General features: G+C 61.1%; 1 protein-coding gene across 2 annotated transcripts in view; it reads left to right on the forward strand.

Annotated features, from left to right (window-relative positions):
- Positions 1–18,909, forward strand: part of UBAC1 (UBA domain containing 1) — a 235,497-nt gene that overhangs the window by 198,873 nt on the left and 17,715 nt on the right. The window contains exon 1 of one of the 2 annotated variants that reach the window (XM_067742738.1): positions 17,188–17,452. The exons of the other annotated variant lie outside the window; for it this stretch is intronic. Within the exon in view, the coding sequence (XP_067598839.1) occupies positions 17,315–17,452 (138 nt within the window). The 5' untranslated portion in view covers positions 17,188–17,314. Of the gene's footprint in view, positions 1–17,187; positions 17,453–18,909 lie in introns of those variants that run through there. 2 annotated transcript variants of the gene reach the window in all.

Genomic DNA, 18,909 nt, shown 5'->3' on the forward strand with positions numbered 1-18,909 from the left:
GCAGGAGCTTTGGGGCCCCACTGGAGCCCCCCAGCCTCCGAGCTGCTCCCAGGCCCCCAGGAGCCCCGCGGCTGCTCTCAGGCTCAGTCTTCAGAAATGAGCTGCACAATTTAAAATTAATAATCGTGCTGTCTCGTGGCCTCATAATTAAGTGTCTGTTCATCCCGATGATTGTCAGAGAGTGATTTGTTGCTCTCTGGGTAATAAAAATCTACCTGCTTTAGGCAGGAGCCTGGGGCAGCTGGTACCCTCGCCCCCAGCTGCAGCCAGGAGCCCAGAGGAGGGGCCGGCGCCCACCTCTCTGGCCGGGGGACCCTCGGCCTTGGCTCCGAGGTGACATTTGGGGGCTGACAGGCAGAGCGAGGGGCAGGGGGTGGGGAACTGCAGGGGCTCAGGGTTCAACGAGAGAGTGTGGGTGGCCCCAGGTGTGCCCCCGACTGTGCACATGCGTGGGAACAGGTCATATTAGGACGGAAAGGCAGGGACTTCCCTGGCGGTCCAGCGGTTAGGGCTCTGTGCTTCCACTGCTGGGGGCACGGGTTCAATCCCTGGTCGGGGAGCTAAGATCCCACATGCCGCGCGGCGCAAAAAATAATTTTAAAAGTTTAAAAAAAAAAAAAAAGACAGGAGGGTGGCTTTTGGGGCTGGGGGAGGTGCTGCAGGTGAGGTGCAGATGGGGGTCCTGGGCCTGTTAGTCTTGGCTCTTCCATCAGGAGCCCCACTTGGGCCTTAGTTTCTCCACCATCAGAAATGGGGTGACGATCACCCTATCCCGTCTCCTGGGTGGGAGGGACGGAGGGGGTTCTGCCCAATGGCGGGAGGAGCCAGTGATGTGCCCCGTCCCCGCACAGTGGACCTTGTAGCACTTCCAGCCACTGGCCAGGCACTCGGGGCCAGGGCCACCTTGCCTGGTCCTACAGTCCCTCCCTGAGTGTGTCTGGGCGCCCGCCTCCTGGGGCCCCTGGTTTGTGAGCCAGGTCACTGGGGAGCCACCCCGCAGGGTCCACTGAGGCCCACGTCTCCTGTGTGTCCAGCACAGGACGATTGCAGAGCCCCCCCGCTCCCAGCCAGGAGAGGATGTGCCCGTTAGTTTTTGCAAGTGTCGGACAGTGAGGCCCAGAGGAGCTGGACGTGGCGCTCAGGTCCTGGGGGAGACAGGCGGACCCTGCCTGGGCGCCAAAGCCATAGGAGGCGGCTGCCGGTCCCACGACCTAGGGGTCATGCCTCAACACCCTCACGGACTCCACGGGGCTCTGGAAAGGAGGAGGGTCCCTGGGGGCTGACATTAGTCAGTCTGCCCCCGACACTCTCGCCCGGGCCGAGGCCGGCAGGGGTCTGAGCCCACGGCCCGTCCCACACCCGCAGATCCAGCCCCAGGCCCAGGGCTTGGCTGTTTTCCTTTGAGCATTTAAAAAATTAGGCCAAAACGCGCGTACAGAGGTTTTTGCAAGGGAGGGGAAAGTGTGAAATAATGAGCCAGCAAAAGAAATTTGGTCCAACATCATCTTCTAACGAGAATTGACTTTAAAGCGATGGTTGTTAGCCATATCTCCTTTCAGGAGCAGTTAAAGATGCCTCGGAAGGTGAGGCAATTAATTTTTAAGTTTATGCTGAACATTATAGCACAGCGAGCCATTAACGAGGTGCAGGCATTAACCTCCCTGTACTTGGCAAAGAGCCGCGGACACTCTCCAGACGGGCCCAGCACCAGACTCCACCCGGCGCCCGGCCTGGCCGGCGGGTCCCCGAGCCCCGGGAGGCAGAGGACGGGGTTGGGTGGGCTGCCCAGACCTTCCTGTCACTGCATGTCCGGCAGCTCAATAGACACAGGCGAGGGTCCAGTGGGATGCAGGGCTCAGTCTGGGGAGGGGTCAGAGGTCAGGTCGGAGGTCAGAGGCGGGCTGGCAGGCCCCTGCCAGGGTCCTGTCGCTGACCTGTTGCCCGGAGCCGCAGTGCCCTGGCCCGCTGGGACACTGCCCAGGCCCCGGGACCCACACAGCTAACGTCCTGGCGCGGGAGGGAGGGGGAGCCTCCTCCCATCGCCCCGCCTTCCCCATGCTGTGCTGGGCTCAAGGTCACGCGGCAGGGCCAGCACTCCTGCCTATCTCTGGGCCTCGGTCCCCCCCACCTGGGGGTCCTCTCCCACCTTTACCTGCTGCTGTCATCGGCCGAGGCAGGGACGCTACTCCCACTACAGCTCAGGGGACCCCGGGGGCCAAGGTGGGGGCCACATGGGACCTTCCCTAGCCTCGCTGCCCCTCAGGTACACCCGATGCTCCCTCCGCAGGCTCTGTGCCCGGCTTTCCCTCGGAGGGGCCGGGGTGCCGGGAAAAGGGGTGTGAGTGAGCGTCTCATGGCCGCACGGGTGATGGTGTCTCAGACCCTCTGATGCCTGAGCAGCAGACGGCCTCGACTTGAGATCAGACACAGTTTAACCAAGAGGGCAGCCCGGGTATCGTGGTCTGGGCTGGGGGACAGGCCTGCTCCTGGCCGGGTTTCTTGGCCTTTGGACAAGTTCTCTGGGCCTAGGTGGGAGGGACGCCCACCACCCGAGGTGCGCGCTGCAGTCACCCTCACGCGGTTCTTATCTGCCATCGTCGGGTTGGAGGCGCAGCATTAGGGGTTAGTGCATTTCCTGAAACTTGGTCCCTCTAAACACTAGACCCTGGGAAACTGTTTATGTTGGAAGCCCTTCTAAAAGCTGCCTCCTGGTGCCCTGCCTGCGCAGGAGGGCCCACTGAGCACCATGGACAGGTCACCATGGGGCAGGCCCAAGTTCCAGCCCCTCGGCCCCTCCGTCTGTGTCCTGCAGCCCCCTCTGTTCCTCAGCCATGGGTGGGCGCCCAAGCCAGAGACCTAACTCAGCCCGAGAAAGTGTCCCGGGTGTGGGCCAGCCCTTCACCTCACATCTCCGGCACTCCCCGTCGGGAGCCCTGAGGCAAGCTCCCCTGTCCAGGCCCTGCTTCCCAAAGCAGCACCCAGGCCCCTCCTCCCCACTAGGGTGGCTTCGGGTGAGGCTGTGCACACCCAGGACCTGCTTCGGCCCCTCCTCCCTCCCAGGGCAGGTGGTACGAGTGGAGAGGGGGTCCCAGGGGCCCCCAGGATTTGCCATGGGCTTCTCCCAGCGAGACTCAGATGGATCTGAGGTGAGCCTGCAAAGTCTCAGGCCTATAACTTTAAATTAAAAAAGCTGTTTATGTGTTCTCCCAGCAGCTCAGCGAGGCGGCCCCGTGAAGATCATATTATAGTACAAGCCGTTATGCGCTGAGTTGACTATATATACTTTTCTAAATGGTTCGGCAAACAGCAGCCTACTTATGGGCAGGGAAGGAGAACTGGTTCATTTGGGGTAACAAATGATCCTTGATTTGATTTTAAATGCAATGACAGCCAAATTTATTTCTTATTTAATCACTTCCCTGTGCTGCTGAGAGCAGGGTGATATTAAACGCTACAACGCGGAAATCAGCCGGAAGAGGCAAGTGAATACGTTATGTCTATAGGGCAGAGGGAGACTGTGGAGCGGAGCCCATAACCAGAATGGGTATTTTTGTCATTTATACAGTAGGTTATATCATCAGTTCTTCCCGCTTCCAAGTTTGCAGTAATAAAAATATAGGCAATGTGATTCTCTTTGCATTACAGATAAACCATCCTGATTCTTTATTAAATATTTTTATTAATCTGAAGGACTGCAAAGCCTTCCTGCCGATAAATCAGGCACGGAGCCGTCCTCTCCCCTCTGCTGGCTCTGAGACGCAGCCTCGTTGAAGAGCCCGCAACCCCAAGGAAGCAGGTTTCCAAATTCATGGCCCAGTGGCCGCCCTGTCCCCGTGTATGGCCACGTGCACCCGGCAGAAGCGGCGCTAACCGGGTGTTTGTTTTCAATACCCAGTCCGTTTGGGTAATCGCTCCGCAGTCCTCAGTTTTGTGCCTATTTAACCGGGAATTACTACTCCGGTGTCACTTGCAGGCGTCAGCTGGGGCAGGAGGGCCCTTTCGGGGGGGTCTCGGGGGCTCCGGGAGAGGCGTCGGCCCGGGCAGCTCCCAGCAGGTGTTTGGGGCCCAAGAGACCACGGAGGCCACCTGGGCGTGAGGTGGAAGACAGGCCAAGGGTCAGCTGCAGCGGGGGACCCTGGTCCCAGGGCTGGAGACAGCCAGGGTGGGGCCCCTCCAGCTCCAGCCCGATCCCCCTTCCTGGTTGGCCTGGGCTGGGCTTGCCTGTCCTCCCACCGTGGTGAGGGGCCTGGGTGAGAGTGGACTGGCTGGGGTCACCCGCACAGGCAATTTCTCGCTGGAAAGTTTTTTTCCAGCCTCTGCTGTGCACCCAGCCGGAGCCGGGAGGGTCACCTTGCTGGGAAGCTGTAGGAGGCGGTGGTCCCTCGGCCCCGACCCACGTGTCCTCCGTCCACCCCCCAAGCCTCGCTCGCTCCCCGGGGGGTGGTCAGCTGTGCTTCTGGCGGCTCAGGCTTTGACAAGAGCACAAGGGTAGGGACCCTTCCTAGGGGGCCTGCGGGCTGCCTGCTCTTGGATGGGGTGCAGATCTTGGTCCGTCCCAGCTCAGGGTGGCGTCTGTGAGGGGTGGTGGCTGGGCCGGGGCCTGAGGGGACTCCAAGGGTCTCCCAGGCTGGAAGGGAGTTCAAATGTCTCTGGGGGCGTCGGGAGGCGTCTGCTCCACGGCCCGGGCGGGATGCCGAGGGGACTCGGGCCGAGACCGCGACGCTGCCTGCTGCTCGCGGGCCACAACGGAGCCGCAGCCGCTCTCCCCAACGCCTGGGCCCTTCCTGTCCAGCCACCGCACCCTCGCCTCCCAGCCCACCCCAAGTACGAGGAGGCCTGGCAGCCCTCGCCTGCGGGTCCCCTGGCTGGCTGCAGCCGGGGGCCCTCCAGTCTCCGGCCCTGAATCCTCCCTACAGAGGTCAGGCCGACTGACCCCACATTCAGGGCCTGAGTAAGGCTTGGGTCAGGTCCCAATTCTGCCAGCCAGGGTCTGGTGACCTCAGACAAGCCCACACCACAACCTCCACACGCACCTTCTGTCCTGGCAGTGCTGCTGCGGGTCGTGGTGAGTACAGGTAGGGTGAGCTTCTGGGAGGCAGCCCTGTCCTCTAAGCCCTGGAAGGACAAGCCAGGTCCACCTCGGCCAGGTGATGCTGGAGGAGCAATCTGGGGAGGCTTCATGGAGGAGGTGCTGTGGAGAAGGCTCTGTGCCCATGAGCCAGGGCCGGGGAAGGAACAAGCCTGCAGGGGGGATGCAAGGACTGGGGGGTTGGGAGCAAGATGGAGAGGAGCCCTGGGAGGGGCAGATGGAAGAGGCCTCGGCACGCGGGGTTGTGCTGGGCCCGCAGCTGCCTGAGGGGCCCCGTGCGGGAGGAACAACCCCACAGCGCTTACCAAGCACGGCCTGGGGATGGTTACATGCGGGTGCCCAGCACTGGACATTCAAAATGACCAGTGTCCCCGCGAGAACCTGAGACGTGCAGAAGGGGGCAGAGCCAGCACCAAACCGGGGTCAGCCCTGAGACCCGAGCTGGCCAGACCCAGAGGAAGGAGGGGTGACCTGGAACCACCGCCCAGTGCAGCCCAGGCGGGTGGGTGGGCCCCTGGCGCCCCGCTGTCCAGGGCAGGTGGGAGCCACCTCCATCACCTCCTCGGCTCACAGGCAGGCCGGGCGTCCTCGGGGCCTGTGCCACGCACGGAGCGTGTCTGGAGGTGGGCAGTGCCCGAGAACAGAGCGTGTCTGGAGGTGGGCAGTGCCCAAGAACTCAGCGGCTCCTGCTGCAAGGGCCCTCCCGGGGGCTGCGGAGAGGGAGGGCAGGCGGGCTGCCTGGCCGGGCACCAAGGGAACGCCGTGTTCCCAGTGCCTCCTCGGCGGGGACCCTTCTCAATGCAGCGCGTGTGGTCCGCAGTGGCCGGACTCCAGGGATGCCGGGGCGGGGGAGGGGAGGGAGAATGGGGTTGGCTGTGGGCTCGTTCATGACTGTTCCGAGGGGCAGGGGCGCCCCTCATGGCAGAATCATCTGACTGAGGTGGGGCCTCTCAGAAACCCGCCCCTCCCTGAAAGTTCTGGTGTTGCTGGAGGAACCGGGGGCGAGTAGGGGTGGGAGGTTAGCCAGTTCATCTTAAGGAGCCCCCCCCTCTGTGCTTCAGTTTCCCCTCCTCTTAGTGGCCTGGCCCCCAAGGCAGGAGTGGTGCCGCGTGAGTGGCAGGGATTTGCGGGTGCAGCTGCGCGTTGGACCGAGGTCACGAGGTCACGGCACTCTGCCCGCCCTGCCCCCAGTTTCCAGCTCACTGTCCACCTGGACAGACGTGGCAGGGGGGCGCCCTGGTCTTGCACAGACTTGCTCCACTCTCGCACCCCACGTCACAGGGGGCCCCCGCGTGCAGGGACGGCCTCACTTCAAGCCCCACCCAGCCTGAGTGCCGGCGCACCCCAAAGGCTCTGGTGCGGGACAAGGGCTGGTGGCCTGGGCCTTCGCTCAGTTTTGATTTCACGTTGTGAGACGTTCTGCCCTTTCCAAGGCGTACCCGCATCCTTCTCCTGGGATCCGCCCCCACCCACAGCCTGCCGGGGAGGCGGGGCCAGGCTCATCTCTAGTTAAAAGGTGGGGAGACAAAAGTCTGGGCGGAGAGAGGCAGCGGCTGGCGGGGCTCGGCCCCTGCGGCCTCCGGTCCAGGCGCCTCTGTCAGAGGTGAGCCCTCTGTGGAGGGCAGACCCCTGGAGGGCCACCCTGAGTGTACGTTGGCCCCGGGGGGTGGGGAGGGGGGACAACCAGCACGAGGACTGTGCTCGAGTCCCTTACCTGGTGGCCGAGAGCCCCTGGGGACGCCCAGCTTGGCCTGAGGCCGCCTGTGTGTCAGCCGAGGTGGCGGAGGCAGCATGCTGGCTCTCCTTGGTCACCCTCAGCGTGTCCTCGGGCCAGACCTTCAAGCCTGAGTTTCCCCCAAGGGGTGCGTGGCGATGACGCTGCAGAGCCAGGCTGGGGTCTCTGGGGTCTCAGCCACGGAGGCGGGGGGCGACCCAGGGCACCTCTCGGGGAGGCGAGCCCCTGTGGGGAGACGCCTCTGGAAGAGGTCGTTCATTCCCGGAAAGAAATTAATTTTGTTTCGTTCAAATCATGCCTGCCGGCGGTGTATCTGCATGGTGCCTCTCAGGGGCTCTCAAAAGCTCTGGTTTGTGGGATGTTACGATAGGGGTTTGGAAACTTTCCAGACACGCTAAGGCACCATGGGGGCTAGGGGCTGCTCCGGGGGGGCACGGGGCCAAGGCTGGTATGGGGTCCCCGGAGCCTGAGAGCTGGGGCCTGGCCACTACCACCCGCCCTGACAGCCCCGGATGAGGGTGCAGGAGTCTCCTCAGTGGCCCCATCCCCAGGCCCAGCCCCCCTCAGCGACACCTGTGCTGAGCTGATGACAGCTGTGTGCGGAGCAGGTCAGCCCAGGCTCTCCTGGGGGATCAGAGGGTCCGGGACGGCCCCCTCCGCCTGCATCTCAGGCTTGCCCCCCTCCCCCAAGGGTAGGGTGCCTTCCTGGGAAGTGACAGATCCCGTGGTGGTCAGTGAGGGTGCAGACAATTCCACATTAGAAGGGAGGGAATCCTGACGCCGTAGCGCATGGATGGACCTGGAGGATGTCGTGCCGAGTGAAGTGAGCCCAGCACAGCAGGACAGGTCCTGTAGGATCCGCTCACAGGAAGCCCTAGAGGAGTTGCATCCACAGAGACAGAAAGGAGGGGGCGGGGCCGGGGCTCGGTGCGGGGGGTGGGGGGGGGTGATGGGGAGTGAGCGTCTAGGGGGGACAGAGTGTCCGTTTTGGAAGATGAGAAAGTTCCGGAGACGGATGTGGGGATGACTGCACAACAGTGAGAAATGTGCTTAATGCAGGAGAACTGGACCCTTAAACATGGTAAATCTTGTTATGTGTATTTTACCACAATTTTTAAATATATATTTAAAAAATTCCCAGGGGAGAGAAAAGGACCCACGTCGGTGGAGTATGGTAAAGGACACAGGAGCCCTGAAAGCCACACCCCACCCCCCGGGGCCAAAGCTGGGACAGTAAAGTGAAAAGTAATGCAGTGTGTACTCCAAAGTGCAAAACCAGCGTCCGCGTGAGCACACGGCCATAGAGAAATGGCTGAACAGACACAGAAAGGGGAGACCAGGGGCAGCCCTCCGTGCAGAGCCCCAGGTAATACGTGCAGACACGCTGGGGGGCAGGATACCCCCCAGGAGTGGGCTGTGCGCAGACTCCTTCCAGAGGATAAAACATGCAGGGGGAGGGAAGGAGCGATGTACGGGGAGAAACCTGACTACAGCTCAGCCGGTGACCAGGGTCACCTCGGCAGTGACAGGGCATGGTGATGGCCTTCACCCCTGGTTCCATGGCACGAGAAGGGCACCTCACCTCCGAGGTCTCCCCAGTCACCACCACCCCAGTCCGGTCAAAACATCAGACAGAGCCTGACGGAGAGACAGTCTACGGGATCTCTGTCCAGTCCTCCGCCAGTCAAGGTCATCAAATGCTGGTGAAGCCTGAGAAACTGTCACAGCCCAGAGGAGCCCCAGGAGACATGAGGACCAACTGCCACGCGGGTCCTGGGACAGGACAGGGACTTAGGGGAAAACTGAGGAAACCTGATAGAGGATGGACTTCAGTTCATTAAAAAAAATGTATTCCTGGGGAGTGCCAGGCAGCTCTCGGGTAAGATGTGGCCTTGGGCGAGTCGTGGCCTCAAAGGCTGGACGCCTGGACCAGGGCCTGTACAGGTCCCTCCAGCCCCAGACCCCAGGACACTGCGCAGGTGGGGGGCAGGGCAGCCTCCCCACCCACCAGCCTCCCTGTGGCCCAGGGCTGTCACGCACGCCTCCATCTGCGTGTCTGAGGCTCTGTGGCGTGCGGGACCGTGAACGAGAGGGTGGCGTCCATCACGGTGGAGGGCAACCTCGTTTAGGACACGTGGCGTTTTCGGGCCTTCAGGGAGAAGAGTCAGGCAGACGGAGGGCAGAGTGGGCTGGCGCTCAGAAGGGCGTCCGGAGAGAGAGTGACCGGAATAACCACATTTTAACCCATCAACCTGTGGACAGTTTTGTTATGAAAAACACCAGAAAGCCATTAATATAAATCATGAAATATTCAGCAAGGAAGTCGCTTAAATGTCTCGTGTTCCCAGAAACGGTGCCGGATGCTTCCTGCATCAGGGGCGCCCAAGCGTCAGCGCTTTTGTGTGTCTTCGGAGGCTATTATCTCAGGACTGGGAAGTGTTAGATCATCGCCTAGTGTGGAGTGGGTGCCGGGAGAGGGAAATGAGGCGCTCCCGGGGCAGCGGCCACGGCCCCCTCCACGTAGCCGCGTGCTCTCTGGCTCCCGGGCCTCCCACCAGCCGCCCCCGTGATCCCGGCTCACATGGAGGGACCAACCCCTGGGCCCCCGTGTTTGTCTTCAGAGGACACAGGTGGCTGGTAGAGCCTTGAGCACTGCCGGCCTCCGGTGGGCTGGCCGCCCCACGCCTTCCCGGCTCCTGGCCACCTGTGCGAGCCGCCCAGTACTAATGCCGACAGCTCTCACACTCGCACTTTGCTGGGCTCCTTGCAGGCGACCATCTCTCATTTCACCCTGGCCGCCATCTCAGACCCCGTAGCTGCTGAGCATCGAGGTGAGGATTTGGATCCAGACCTTTCTGGCTCCAAAACTGTGCTCTCAGCCGTCTTCCTGCCTGCCTCGGAGCAGTTCCTGCTGCAAAAACACAAGACGAAGCAAAACAAAAAACACCAGGTGGGGGAGAAGATGAGGATGTGCCCGTTGGGATGGCTTCTGTCAAACAGACAGAAAACAGATGTGGAGAAGCTGGCAACCTCGTGCGCTGCCGCTGGGAACGGAAAAGGGTGCAGCCGCTGTGGCAAACAGTATGGAAGGTCCTCAAAAAATTGCACAAAGAGGGCTTCCCTGGTGGCGCCGTGGTTGAGAGTCTGCCTGCCGATGCAGGGGACGCGGGGTTCGTGCCCCGGTCCAGGAAGATCCCACATGTCGCGGAGTGGCTGGGCCTGTGAGCCATGGCCGCTGAGCCTGCACGTCCGGAGCCTGTGCTCCACAATGGGAGAGGCCACGACAGTGAGAGGCCCGCGCACCGCAAAAAAAAAAAAAAAAAAAATCTCACAAAGAGTTACCATATGACCCAGCAGTCCCACCTCTGGGTAGGTACCCAAGAGACTTGAAAGCAGGGCTTTGAGAGATATTTGTACACTGATGTCCAGAGCAGCGTTATTCACCATAGCCAAAAGTGGAAACACCCAAGTGTCCACTGAAGGAGGAATAGATAAGCAAAATGTGGTCCACCCGTACAAGGGAAGTTATTCAGCCTTGAAAAGGAAGGAAACCCTGACACAGGCTACAACATGGATGAACCTTGAGGACCTTATGCTCAGTGAAGTGAACCCAACACAGAAGGACAAACACTGTGTGATTCCACTCATGTGAGGGCCCTAAAGGAGTCAAACCCATAGAGACAGAAAGTAGATGATGGGGTCCAGGGGCCGGGTGAGGGGAGGGAGGGTGAGTGTTTAATGAGGACACAGTGTCAGTCTGGGGAGACGAGGAAGTCCTGGAGGTGGACGATGAACGAACTTAATGCCACTTAACTGTGCACTAGAAAATGGTTACGACGGTAAATTTTATGTTATGTGTATTTTACCACAATTTAAAAAATAAATGAAAAGAAGATAAAGATGGTGAAGAGTGTGGCTGAAGAGGAGTGATGGTGAGACAGGCAGCCTGTGGTCAAAGGGACAACGGCGGCCAGGAGGGCGGCCGGCGCCATGGGAGTGTTTCAGCACCTCGGAGAGAGACCCCGCACCTGGACTGCCGGGAGGGAACCTCTGGACTGGGTCCAGGAGCAGAAGGTGCTGGGCCCCTTCTGCAGGCAGCCTGCTCCTTGCTCTGGTGGAAATAGGCAGAATGAGACGCCTCTGGCTCCACAGGGCTCCCCTGGGAAGGGGTGGGGAGGTGTCTCTTCCTGAGGCTGCGCTCGGGAGGGCGGCTCCAGCTCCTCGTGGGGAAAGGGGTGCTGGAGAAGCCCTCAGGGGGCCGGGTTCCATCGCTCAGCGCCGACCGCGGTGACCTTGGGAAGCCTCCGGCCCCCCTCTGCCCCTCCTGACTGACTCCACCCTCGGCCACCGGGGTTTCTTGGGACCGGGGGTCCGCCCGTGACGAGGGCAGGACAGGGGGGAGGGGAGGTCGGGTCTCTTTTCTTGTGTGCGCCTGGCCCGAGACGTCCTTACACCAACATTCTCGCCAGGGATGGTGTGGCCCCCAGGCCCCCTGGGAGCTCACTGCTCTTGTCACAAGGGGACGAGGGGTACGCTACTGACCACACGTGTGAGCCAGCTCTGCCCCCTGAAGGACAGCCCCTCCCCTACAGGGCTGACGGTGCCCGTGTGAAAATTCAGCTGCAAGTCTCACAAACGCCGTTTCAGCAAAGAGCACCCAGCCTTCCGGAAACTGAGCCTCGGGGGCGGGGCGTGTGGCGGACTGAGCCACTCAGATCCTCGGTGACAAGATTCCCAGGGACAGTTAAAGACGTCCGGTTACAGTAAAACGCCTCCGGTCCTGATTCAGCGGTTTTCGCGGGGGCGTCGTTGCTGCCACGTGTGCGCGCAGCTGTCCACCCGTCGGCTCGTGCTTGCCCGCAGCGGGCTGTGCTTCGTGCAGGGAGGGTGAGAGCACCACCGTCTGAGCCCCGTAGAAGCGTCCAACCCACAGGGTGTTGACCTTACGCGTTAGCCCCGCCCCCGGGCCTGCGTGGCAACACCTTGGTGGCCGGCAGAAGGCACCATGGGTCGCTGGAGGTCAAATCCCACTTCCTTACCCGTTGTCTGTATCACTGTTCTGCATAGCGATTGCGACACAATTCTCCATGAGGCAGGCGTTCTATTAGTGGACCACACTTGTAAACCACAGTATTTACCTCTGTCAGGGTGAACCCTCCGATATGAGTTCATTCATTCATTCTTTCTTTCTTTCATTCAAAACAAACAGAAACTTGGCGAGCACCTGATCTCACAGGAGTACTGATTAAGGGGCTGGGGTCCCGGAAGCAAGATGACCTGTCCTCAGGGGACAGGGGCAGAAGTAAATGTGGGGACACAGGAGACCTGAGCTCTGATCCCAGAGGACATGAGCTGGGGGGAGGACACCCACAGGGCCCGAACCCCAGCCTGGTGGGGGCCAGCCAGGATGCTGGAGTTGAGTCTTAGGGGCCGGAGAAGCTGGGGAGGGGGCTCTGCGGGGCAGAGAGTGAGAAAGCCCAGGGTGGTGAGGAGATGGGCCTGGGGTGCAGGGCTGGGCCTCCTTGGTGGCCAGCCTGGAGGAGGCACCCCTCAATCGGCAGGGTCAGCTGTGGTGGGGGCCTCTGGGGGTCCGTCTGATGACAGGCCGGGGGCAGGGAGGCTGGCGATGGAGAGGAGCCGGCTCTGAAGAGAGCCTCCCCGCCGGCTGTCACCCCAGCTCTGAAGAGGTGCTCCTTCTACAGAAAAATTAGGGAAGGGAGTCAGGACATCCGATCTTCCACTTAAACATGTGCTTGGTGAATTGCTACGGTTTATTGGGCGCTTGGAATGGCCTATAATTGCATCAAGCGACAGAAATCGCACTGGGAGGACGCTCCCGGGGAAGCTGCTGGGCGGCACTGCCCCCCGTTCATCTCTGGGTTGTCACTGTCTCTGCTACATGCAGAGAAGATCCAGACTTCAGACCAGCCCTCCCTGGTCACCGTCTCTCCAGACCTGAGGAGGCAGAGAGGGGCAGGAGAACACAGGCTCTGCCATTAGCCTGGGGCCAAATCCCAGCTCAAGACTCCCATTTCACAGATGAGGAAATTGAGGCCCAGAGAGGTGAAGTAACTCGCCTAAGACCGTACAGCATCAGGATTTGAACTGGCATGTGTCTGACTCCGACTCCACAGCTAAGCTTCTCACCCTCTTACCTGGCTCACAGACAGTGACGCACCTGCGGCCCAGCACACGGAGTGGCTGCAGAGACATGGAGCAGAAGGGTGGGCCTGCTTAGAGACTGTGAACTGCCAAGCAGAGGAGCGGAGGGTGCAGCCCATTAACATCATTCAGCGATGGTCCCCTGGGCTGACTGCACATCTGCAGCCACTGGCAGGAAGGCCTGACGCCCGCCCCCCCCACCCCTACGGGGCAGGGACCGGCCCGGCTAACCAGAACTGTCACCACCATTTCATTATTTTAGGGCCCAGAAAATTACTATTCATGACAGTAAACTTAAAGATGAAATAATAAGTCTGTCCTTTCAGGAAGCAAATTGCGACGCCAGAATATTCATGAGCTGTGACATCATGGGAGACGGCAGAGCCGGGGGTGATCGTTTGGTTAAGTCAGCAGCTGAGGAATTTAGGGAGATGCACTTGTCACTCGGAGGAAATGGGTGATGAATGCGTTCCTGTCTGCGCGGACCCTTAACAGGCGCTTTTTTTTTTTTCCCGCAGTATGCGGGCCTCTCACTGTTGTGGCCTCTCCCGTCGCGGAGCACAGGCTCCGGACGCGCAGGCTCAGCGGCCATGGCTCACGGGCCCAGCCGCTCCATGGCACGTGGGATCTTCCCGGACCGGGGCACGAACCCGTGTCCCCTGCATCGGCAGGCGGACTCCCAACCACTGCGCCACCAGGGAAGCCCCACAGGCGCATTTTTAATGTACTAATTAATTAACCTTGGGACCACTCACATTTCCCAGGAGGCTGAGGCCTCCGCGCCTCGAGGGCGGGTGCAGCCAGACAGAACCGACCTCCAGGTGGAGCCGAAGCTGGTGAGGCTGGTGGGCAGCTCTAGGCTAGGGACCTGCCCCCCACTAGTAAATGCCCACAACTTCTCAGTTGGGGGTTGAGTCCCCCCCAAACTCACATCCACCTGGAAGCTCAGAATGACTTTATCTGGAAATCAGGTCTTTGCAGACGTAACCAGTCAAGGGTCATCCTGGATTTAGGGTGGATCCTCAGTCCGGGGTTTAGGACTCGTGTCCTCTGAGAAGAGGAGAGACGCAGAGACACAAAGACAAGAGGGAGATTTGGAATGAGGGGCCCCCATGCAGGCAGGGGCAGCAACTGGAGGGAGGTGCTTCCCAGCCAAGGAACCACGGGGATTTCTGGCGAGGCCAGAAGCTGGAGAGAGGCCTGGAACGTCCTCCCAAAGGGCCTCGGAGGGAACCAGCCCTGCTGGCACCTGGAGCTCGCACTTGTGGCTTCCGGAGCTGGGAGCTGGTAAATTCCTGAATTCCTGTTGTTGTTTGAGACTCCCCTGCCCCCCTCTGACCCACCTGCATCCGGTTGGGAGGTGCTGGAGGTGGCCTTTGCAGCTGGTCATTGCAGGGCCCCTCCTCTCTCTGGGCCTGGGGTCTCCTGCTGCAGGGGGCTGGGCCAGAGCTGTGCTTTTCAAACTGGGTTCCCCGTGCACCCACAGGGGCAGTGGGGGCTGTTTCTTCTTGTAGGAGCACCTCAGTTTCCTCCCCCCACCCCTGCTTCCTCCCTTTTGCTGCCTGGAGAGCTTTTAGTCCTCCCTCACGGCCCCGTTCTATAACCCTCCCGGGGCTGGGGGAGAGGATGGTGACCAAGCGGCTGTGTCCTCAGAAGTCACTCCCCTGCCACAGGCTCTCTGCAGGGGCCTTGAGGGGGACCCCCGGAACCGGCCGTCCACCTGCTCGCGGGACCACGGCTCACCCCGCCCTCTAGTGGCCACCTCGAGGTAGCGCCGGGCAGCCCAGGCTGTAGGTTTGGGCCTCACAGGGGTGGGCGGCCCTGGGGTGAGCAGAACGCCAGGGTGCACGCCCCTCTCGGCCAGACTTGGAGCCCTCTTTGCTGGGAGACCCTCCCCAGGCTTTGTGGCCCAGGCACGCCTGCTCGGGGTCCAGGGGCTGAGTCCAGGCAGGAGTTGGCAGGGGTAGGAAGACCAGGGAGGGATGCGGTCATCCGCTTGGCTGCCTCCAGCCAGGGCAGCTCGGGCCACTCCCGGGGACTGTCAGTGCGGGGCGGGACCCAGGGCCGGGCTGGGACAGCGGGCTGGGCCCTGCCAGCTCAAACCGGGCCCGGCAGCCAGGGCTGGCTCTGCCCCACTCAGGGAAACCCTTGGCGCTCGCTGACTCCTGGCTGGGCCTGGGCCGGACACGCTCAGACCACTCGACCTTTCTTGTTTCTGAGAGCGACAGTGATCTTGAGAACCTCCCAGAAGGGGCGAAGGTGTGGGCTCTCTCTCTCTCTCTGCCTATTCCTGCTGCACCCCCAGTCCCTGAAGCGGCACCCAGCACACAGCAGACGCTAAATAAACACATGCTGGGCAGCCAGGTGAGTGCGCCAGGTGGGGTCTTGGGAAGCAAGGCTGAGTTCAGGTGCACGAGGTGCTTTAGGGGCCAGCACCTGTTGGATGGGGCGGTGAGGCTGCAGGGTTAGGCCGGCTCTGGGCCGGGTCCTCCCCTTCACGGGAAGAGTCTGGGTCTTTACACGCCGCTTAGGCCAGCCACTCGGGGGGGCCGTGACCTCACAAGGCCCGGCGTCTGCTGACCGCTCCCCGAAGCTGGGCAGCTGGGCCTTCCTTGAAGGGGGCCCTGTCCGTGTACACATGGAAGCCTGATCCTTATGTACTAGAGGAGTTGGAGGCTCAGAACGGGAGGAACCCACCGAGGATGTCCAGGGAGTCCTAGGACATCACCCATCACTGCTCCCAGTGGATGCGGTTGGGGAGTGTGCAGCCTGGGAGGGGAGCCCTGCCCCAGGCCCGCCGCTGCACCCCCAAGGGGAGAATCATCACTGACTGGCCTCTCCTCCGGGGAGGGTGTGCCACTGATGGGAGAACACTTATTTACACCCAGGCTCCTCAGGAATATTTTGTCCACACATCACTAAGGACGTCCAGCCTACAGGGGTCAGCTCTGGCAACGGGGTCAGCCACTAGATGGGTGGGCAACTCACAGCATGCTAGGTGGTGCCCCAGAGGAGGTGCAACCAGGGCGGTCTTCCTGAGGGAGGAGGTCCTGCGTTCTAGGGAAAGGGCTGGGTTTGCACAGGCTGCAAGGTCAGGAATCGGTAAGTTGGTGGAGACTCATCAGATGAAGGGTGCTGGGCACGCAAATCCCGGCCGATTCGGCTGATAAAGGCCCCGTGAGCTGCTGATGGATCCGGGCTGTTTATTACTGACATAGTGAAAGGAAGCGGGCTCCCCAGGCCTTCATCCCACACACGCAAAAAGATGACTTTGGAACAAAAGAGGCCACTGATGCCAACAAGAGCTGGGACACCCCACTGTCGAGGATCCCCCATCGCTCCAGCAGTCGGAGCTATACCTGGCCCCCAAGACAGTCTCTCTGAGTCCATGGGTGGCATCGTCAGTTCTCCCACAGGCTTTCATTTTCTCCTGGAAATCCCCGCTTTGGACTCCATGGGGCCACAACCAGAGCTTTAAGTTGTCCTATCCCTCAGTTTTCTCCGCAGGCTACTCTGTGTAAAGTGGAGGCGGGGCGGGGGGGACCACAGTCTCAGTCACTGCCCTCGAGCTGACAGCTGCCCTTGACTCCAGCCCTGCACACTCAGCTGCCCCTGGCCACCTCCACCTGGAAGTCCCCCTGCGCACCCAGGTCAGCAGGTGCAAGGCTGCGCTCGACCCCCTTCTCAGCGGCGCCCCCTCCTCCAGGAGGTGGCACGGCTGCACCCTGTCACCCAAGCTGGAAGCATTCCTGTCGTTCTTCACCCTGTTCTTGTTTACAGCTGCCCCCGCCCCATCAAGGCTCACCTCACATTGTTGAGGTATTTTTCATATTCTTTTCCTCCCAACTGTTCAAGATCCGGGTGTATTTTACACTAAGATCCCATCTCAAAACGGACTCGCAAGCTCCCGGCTCCCGCGTGGCTGCCGGCCTGCACCGCAAATCGCACGCAGGTGCGGGACGAAGGAAGCGGCCCGAGAACTACACCTCCCGGCACGCTCCGGGCAAGTCCCGTGACGCACTTCCTGCGCGGCGGCGACGCCGAAGCGGCCGCCGGAAAACCACACTTCCCGGTGTGCTCCGGCCGCACCCTGTGACGCACTTCCTGCGCGGCGGCGACAGCGCGCCCCCGGCGGCTAGGAGGCGGGGCGCAGCGACGGTTCGGGTCGCGGCGAGTGGCGGGCGGCCGGCCGACGGGAGCCGGGGCGGGGCGGCGGCGGCGGCCAGCGAGGGAGCGCGCGGGCGGCCTGGCCCCGCCCCCGGCCCGCCCCGGTGACCTTCAGGGTCCGGGCGGCGGGCGCAGGCCCCGGCGGCGGCGACGGCGGCGCGATGTTCGTGCAGGAGGAGAAGATCTTCGCGGGCAAGGTTCTGCGGCTGCACGTCTGCGCGTCCGACGGCGCCGAGTGGCTGGAGGAGGCGACTGAGGACACCTCGGTGGAGAAGCTCAAGGAGCGCTGCCTTAAGCACGTAAGGCCGACCGCGGCTCCAGGCCTCCCCCTCCCTCCGCCCCTTTTCCCGGCCGCCCCCGACACCCTCTGCACGCGCCTCCGCGAGCCGGGTCCCAGGCTGGACGTTTTACCCTCTCTCCTCTGGTTTAACTCCGACGACAGCCCGGGCGGCGGGGCGCGTCGGGAGCGCAGGCTGGGAGAGGCGAAGTCGCCGCCGGAGCGAGGCCTCTAGCGTTTCCAGCATCCGCGCTTGCTGCCGCGGTGCGGTTCCCGGAGCTGGGAATTAGTGCCCGAGGAAGTAGGGACGCACGGGAGAGGCGCCTTCTCCTGACCTGCGGAGCCGGCTGCTTGGAGCTGCTTCCCGGGGCTGGCATGGGGGCCGGGGCCTGGCCCTGGCCACTGGTGCCCCGTAGCTGGAATCACTTAAAACAGTGAGGCCGCGGGACTCGTCCCTGCGCCCCTGCTTCCCGGCGGCCTTTACAGCGATTGCGTGGGTAGGTCCGGGAGAAGGGGCTTCTCGCCGAGAGGGCCACTTTCTAAAGTTTGTTCCCACGAGGTATTCCTTGTCCAGTTCCTTAGGTTGCTAGTTTTTGGAACTAGTTCTTGGCTTCGCCTCTGTAAGCTTCTCGACTCCGTATGGCAGGCCAAGACATCTATCTAACTGGCTGCCTAAGGAAACTCGATCCTTTGCACCGTCTAGTGTCTCCATGTAGGAATTTAGGACAAAGAGGCCACAGCCTCTTAGTGTACATTCCATGCGAGAAGTGATGTATCTATTAGTGTGGTCTCCAAGAATAAACGTACGGTGACTGCTCTAGTGACTGCCTATAAAATACTGTTGGGTCCCTCTTGGGAGTATGCTTCTGTGGAGGTGTTCTGTAACTGTCAGACGACAGGCCAGGGAGCGTTCTGGTTGGCAGTCCCCTTCTGGAACACGCTGGACGTGAATAACGGTCTCAGTCTCACATCAGGGGGGAGGGGGATCCAGGCTCGCACACTTGGCTGCTTTCTTCTTTGACTTCTGAGCCAGTCAGGTGATTGCACCATCTAGAAAACCACCGCGACAGCAGTGAGCTGCAAGGCTGGGAGCCCCACGAGCACGCAGGTGCTTAGAGCCAGGCTCGTTGCTTGTCCAGTACATTTTTTAAAAACCTCCCTGAGACGCTGCGTCTCACCCACTCAGGACGGAAGCTCCTTGAGGGCTGGATTTGTATTCACACGCCCAGGACCAGGCTCTTGGTGGGCCCATAACAAACGTGTGGATTAATACCAGCACACTGCTGAGGTACTGCGGGTTCAGCTCCAGACCACCACAACAAAGCGACTAGCACGATAAAGCGAATTGCACGAATTTTTTGCTTTCCCAGTGCATATAGAAGTTACGTTTACACTATAGACCATTATGTGTGCAATAGCATTATGTCTAAAAAAGCAATGCACATACCTTAACTAAAAAATAACGCCTTGGGAAAAATG

This window comes from Pseudorca crassidens, chromosome 7, assembly GCF_039906515.1.
Source record: "Pseudorca crassidens isolate mPseCra1 chromosome 7, mPseCra1.hap1, whole genome shotgun sequence".
NCBI lineage: Eukaryota > Metazoa > Chordata > Mammalia > Artiodactyla > Delphinidae > Pseudorca > Pseudorca crassidens.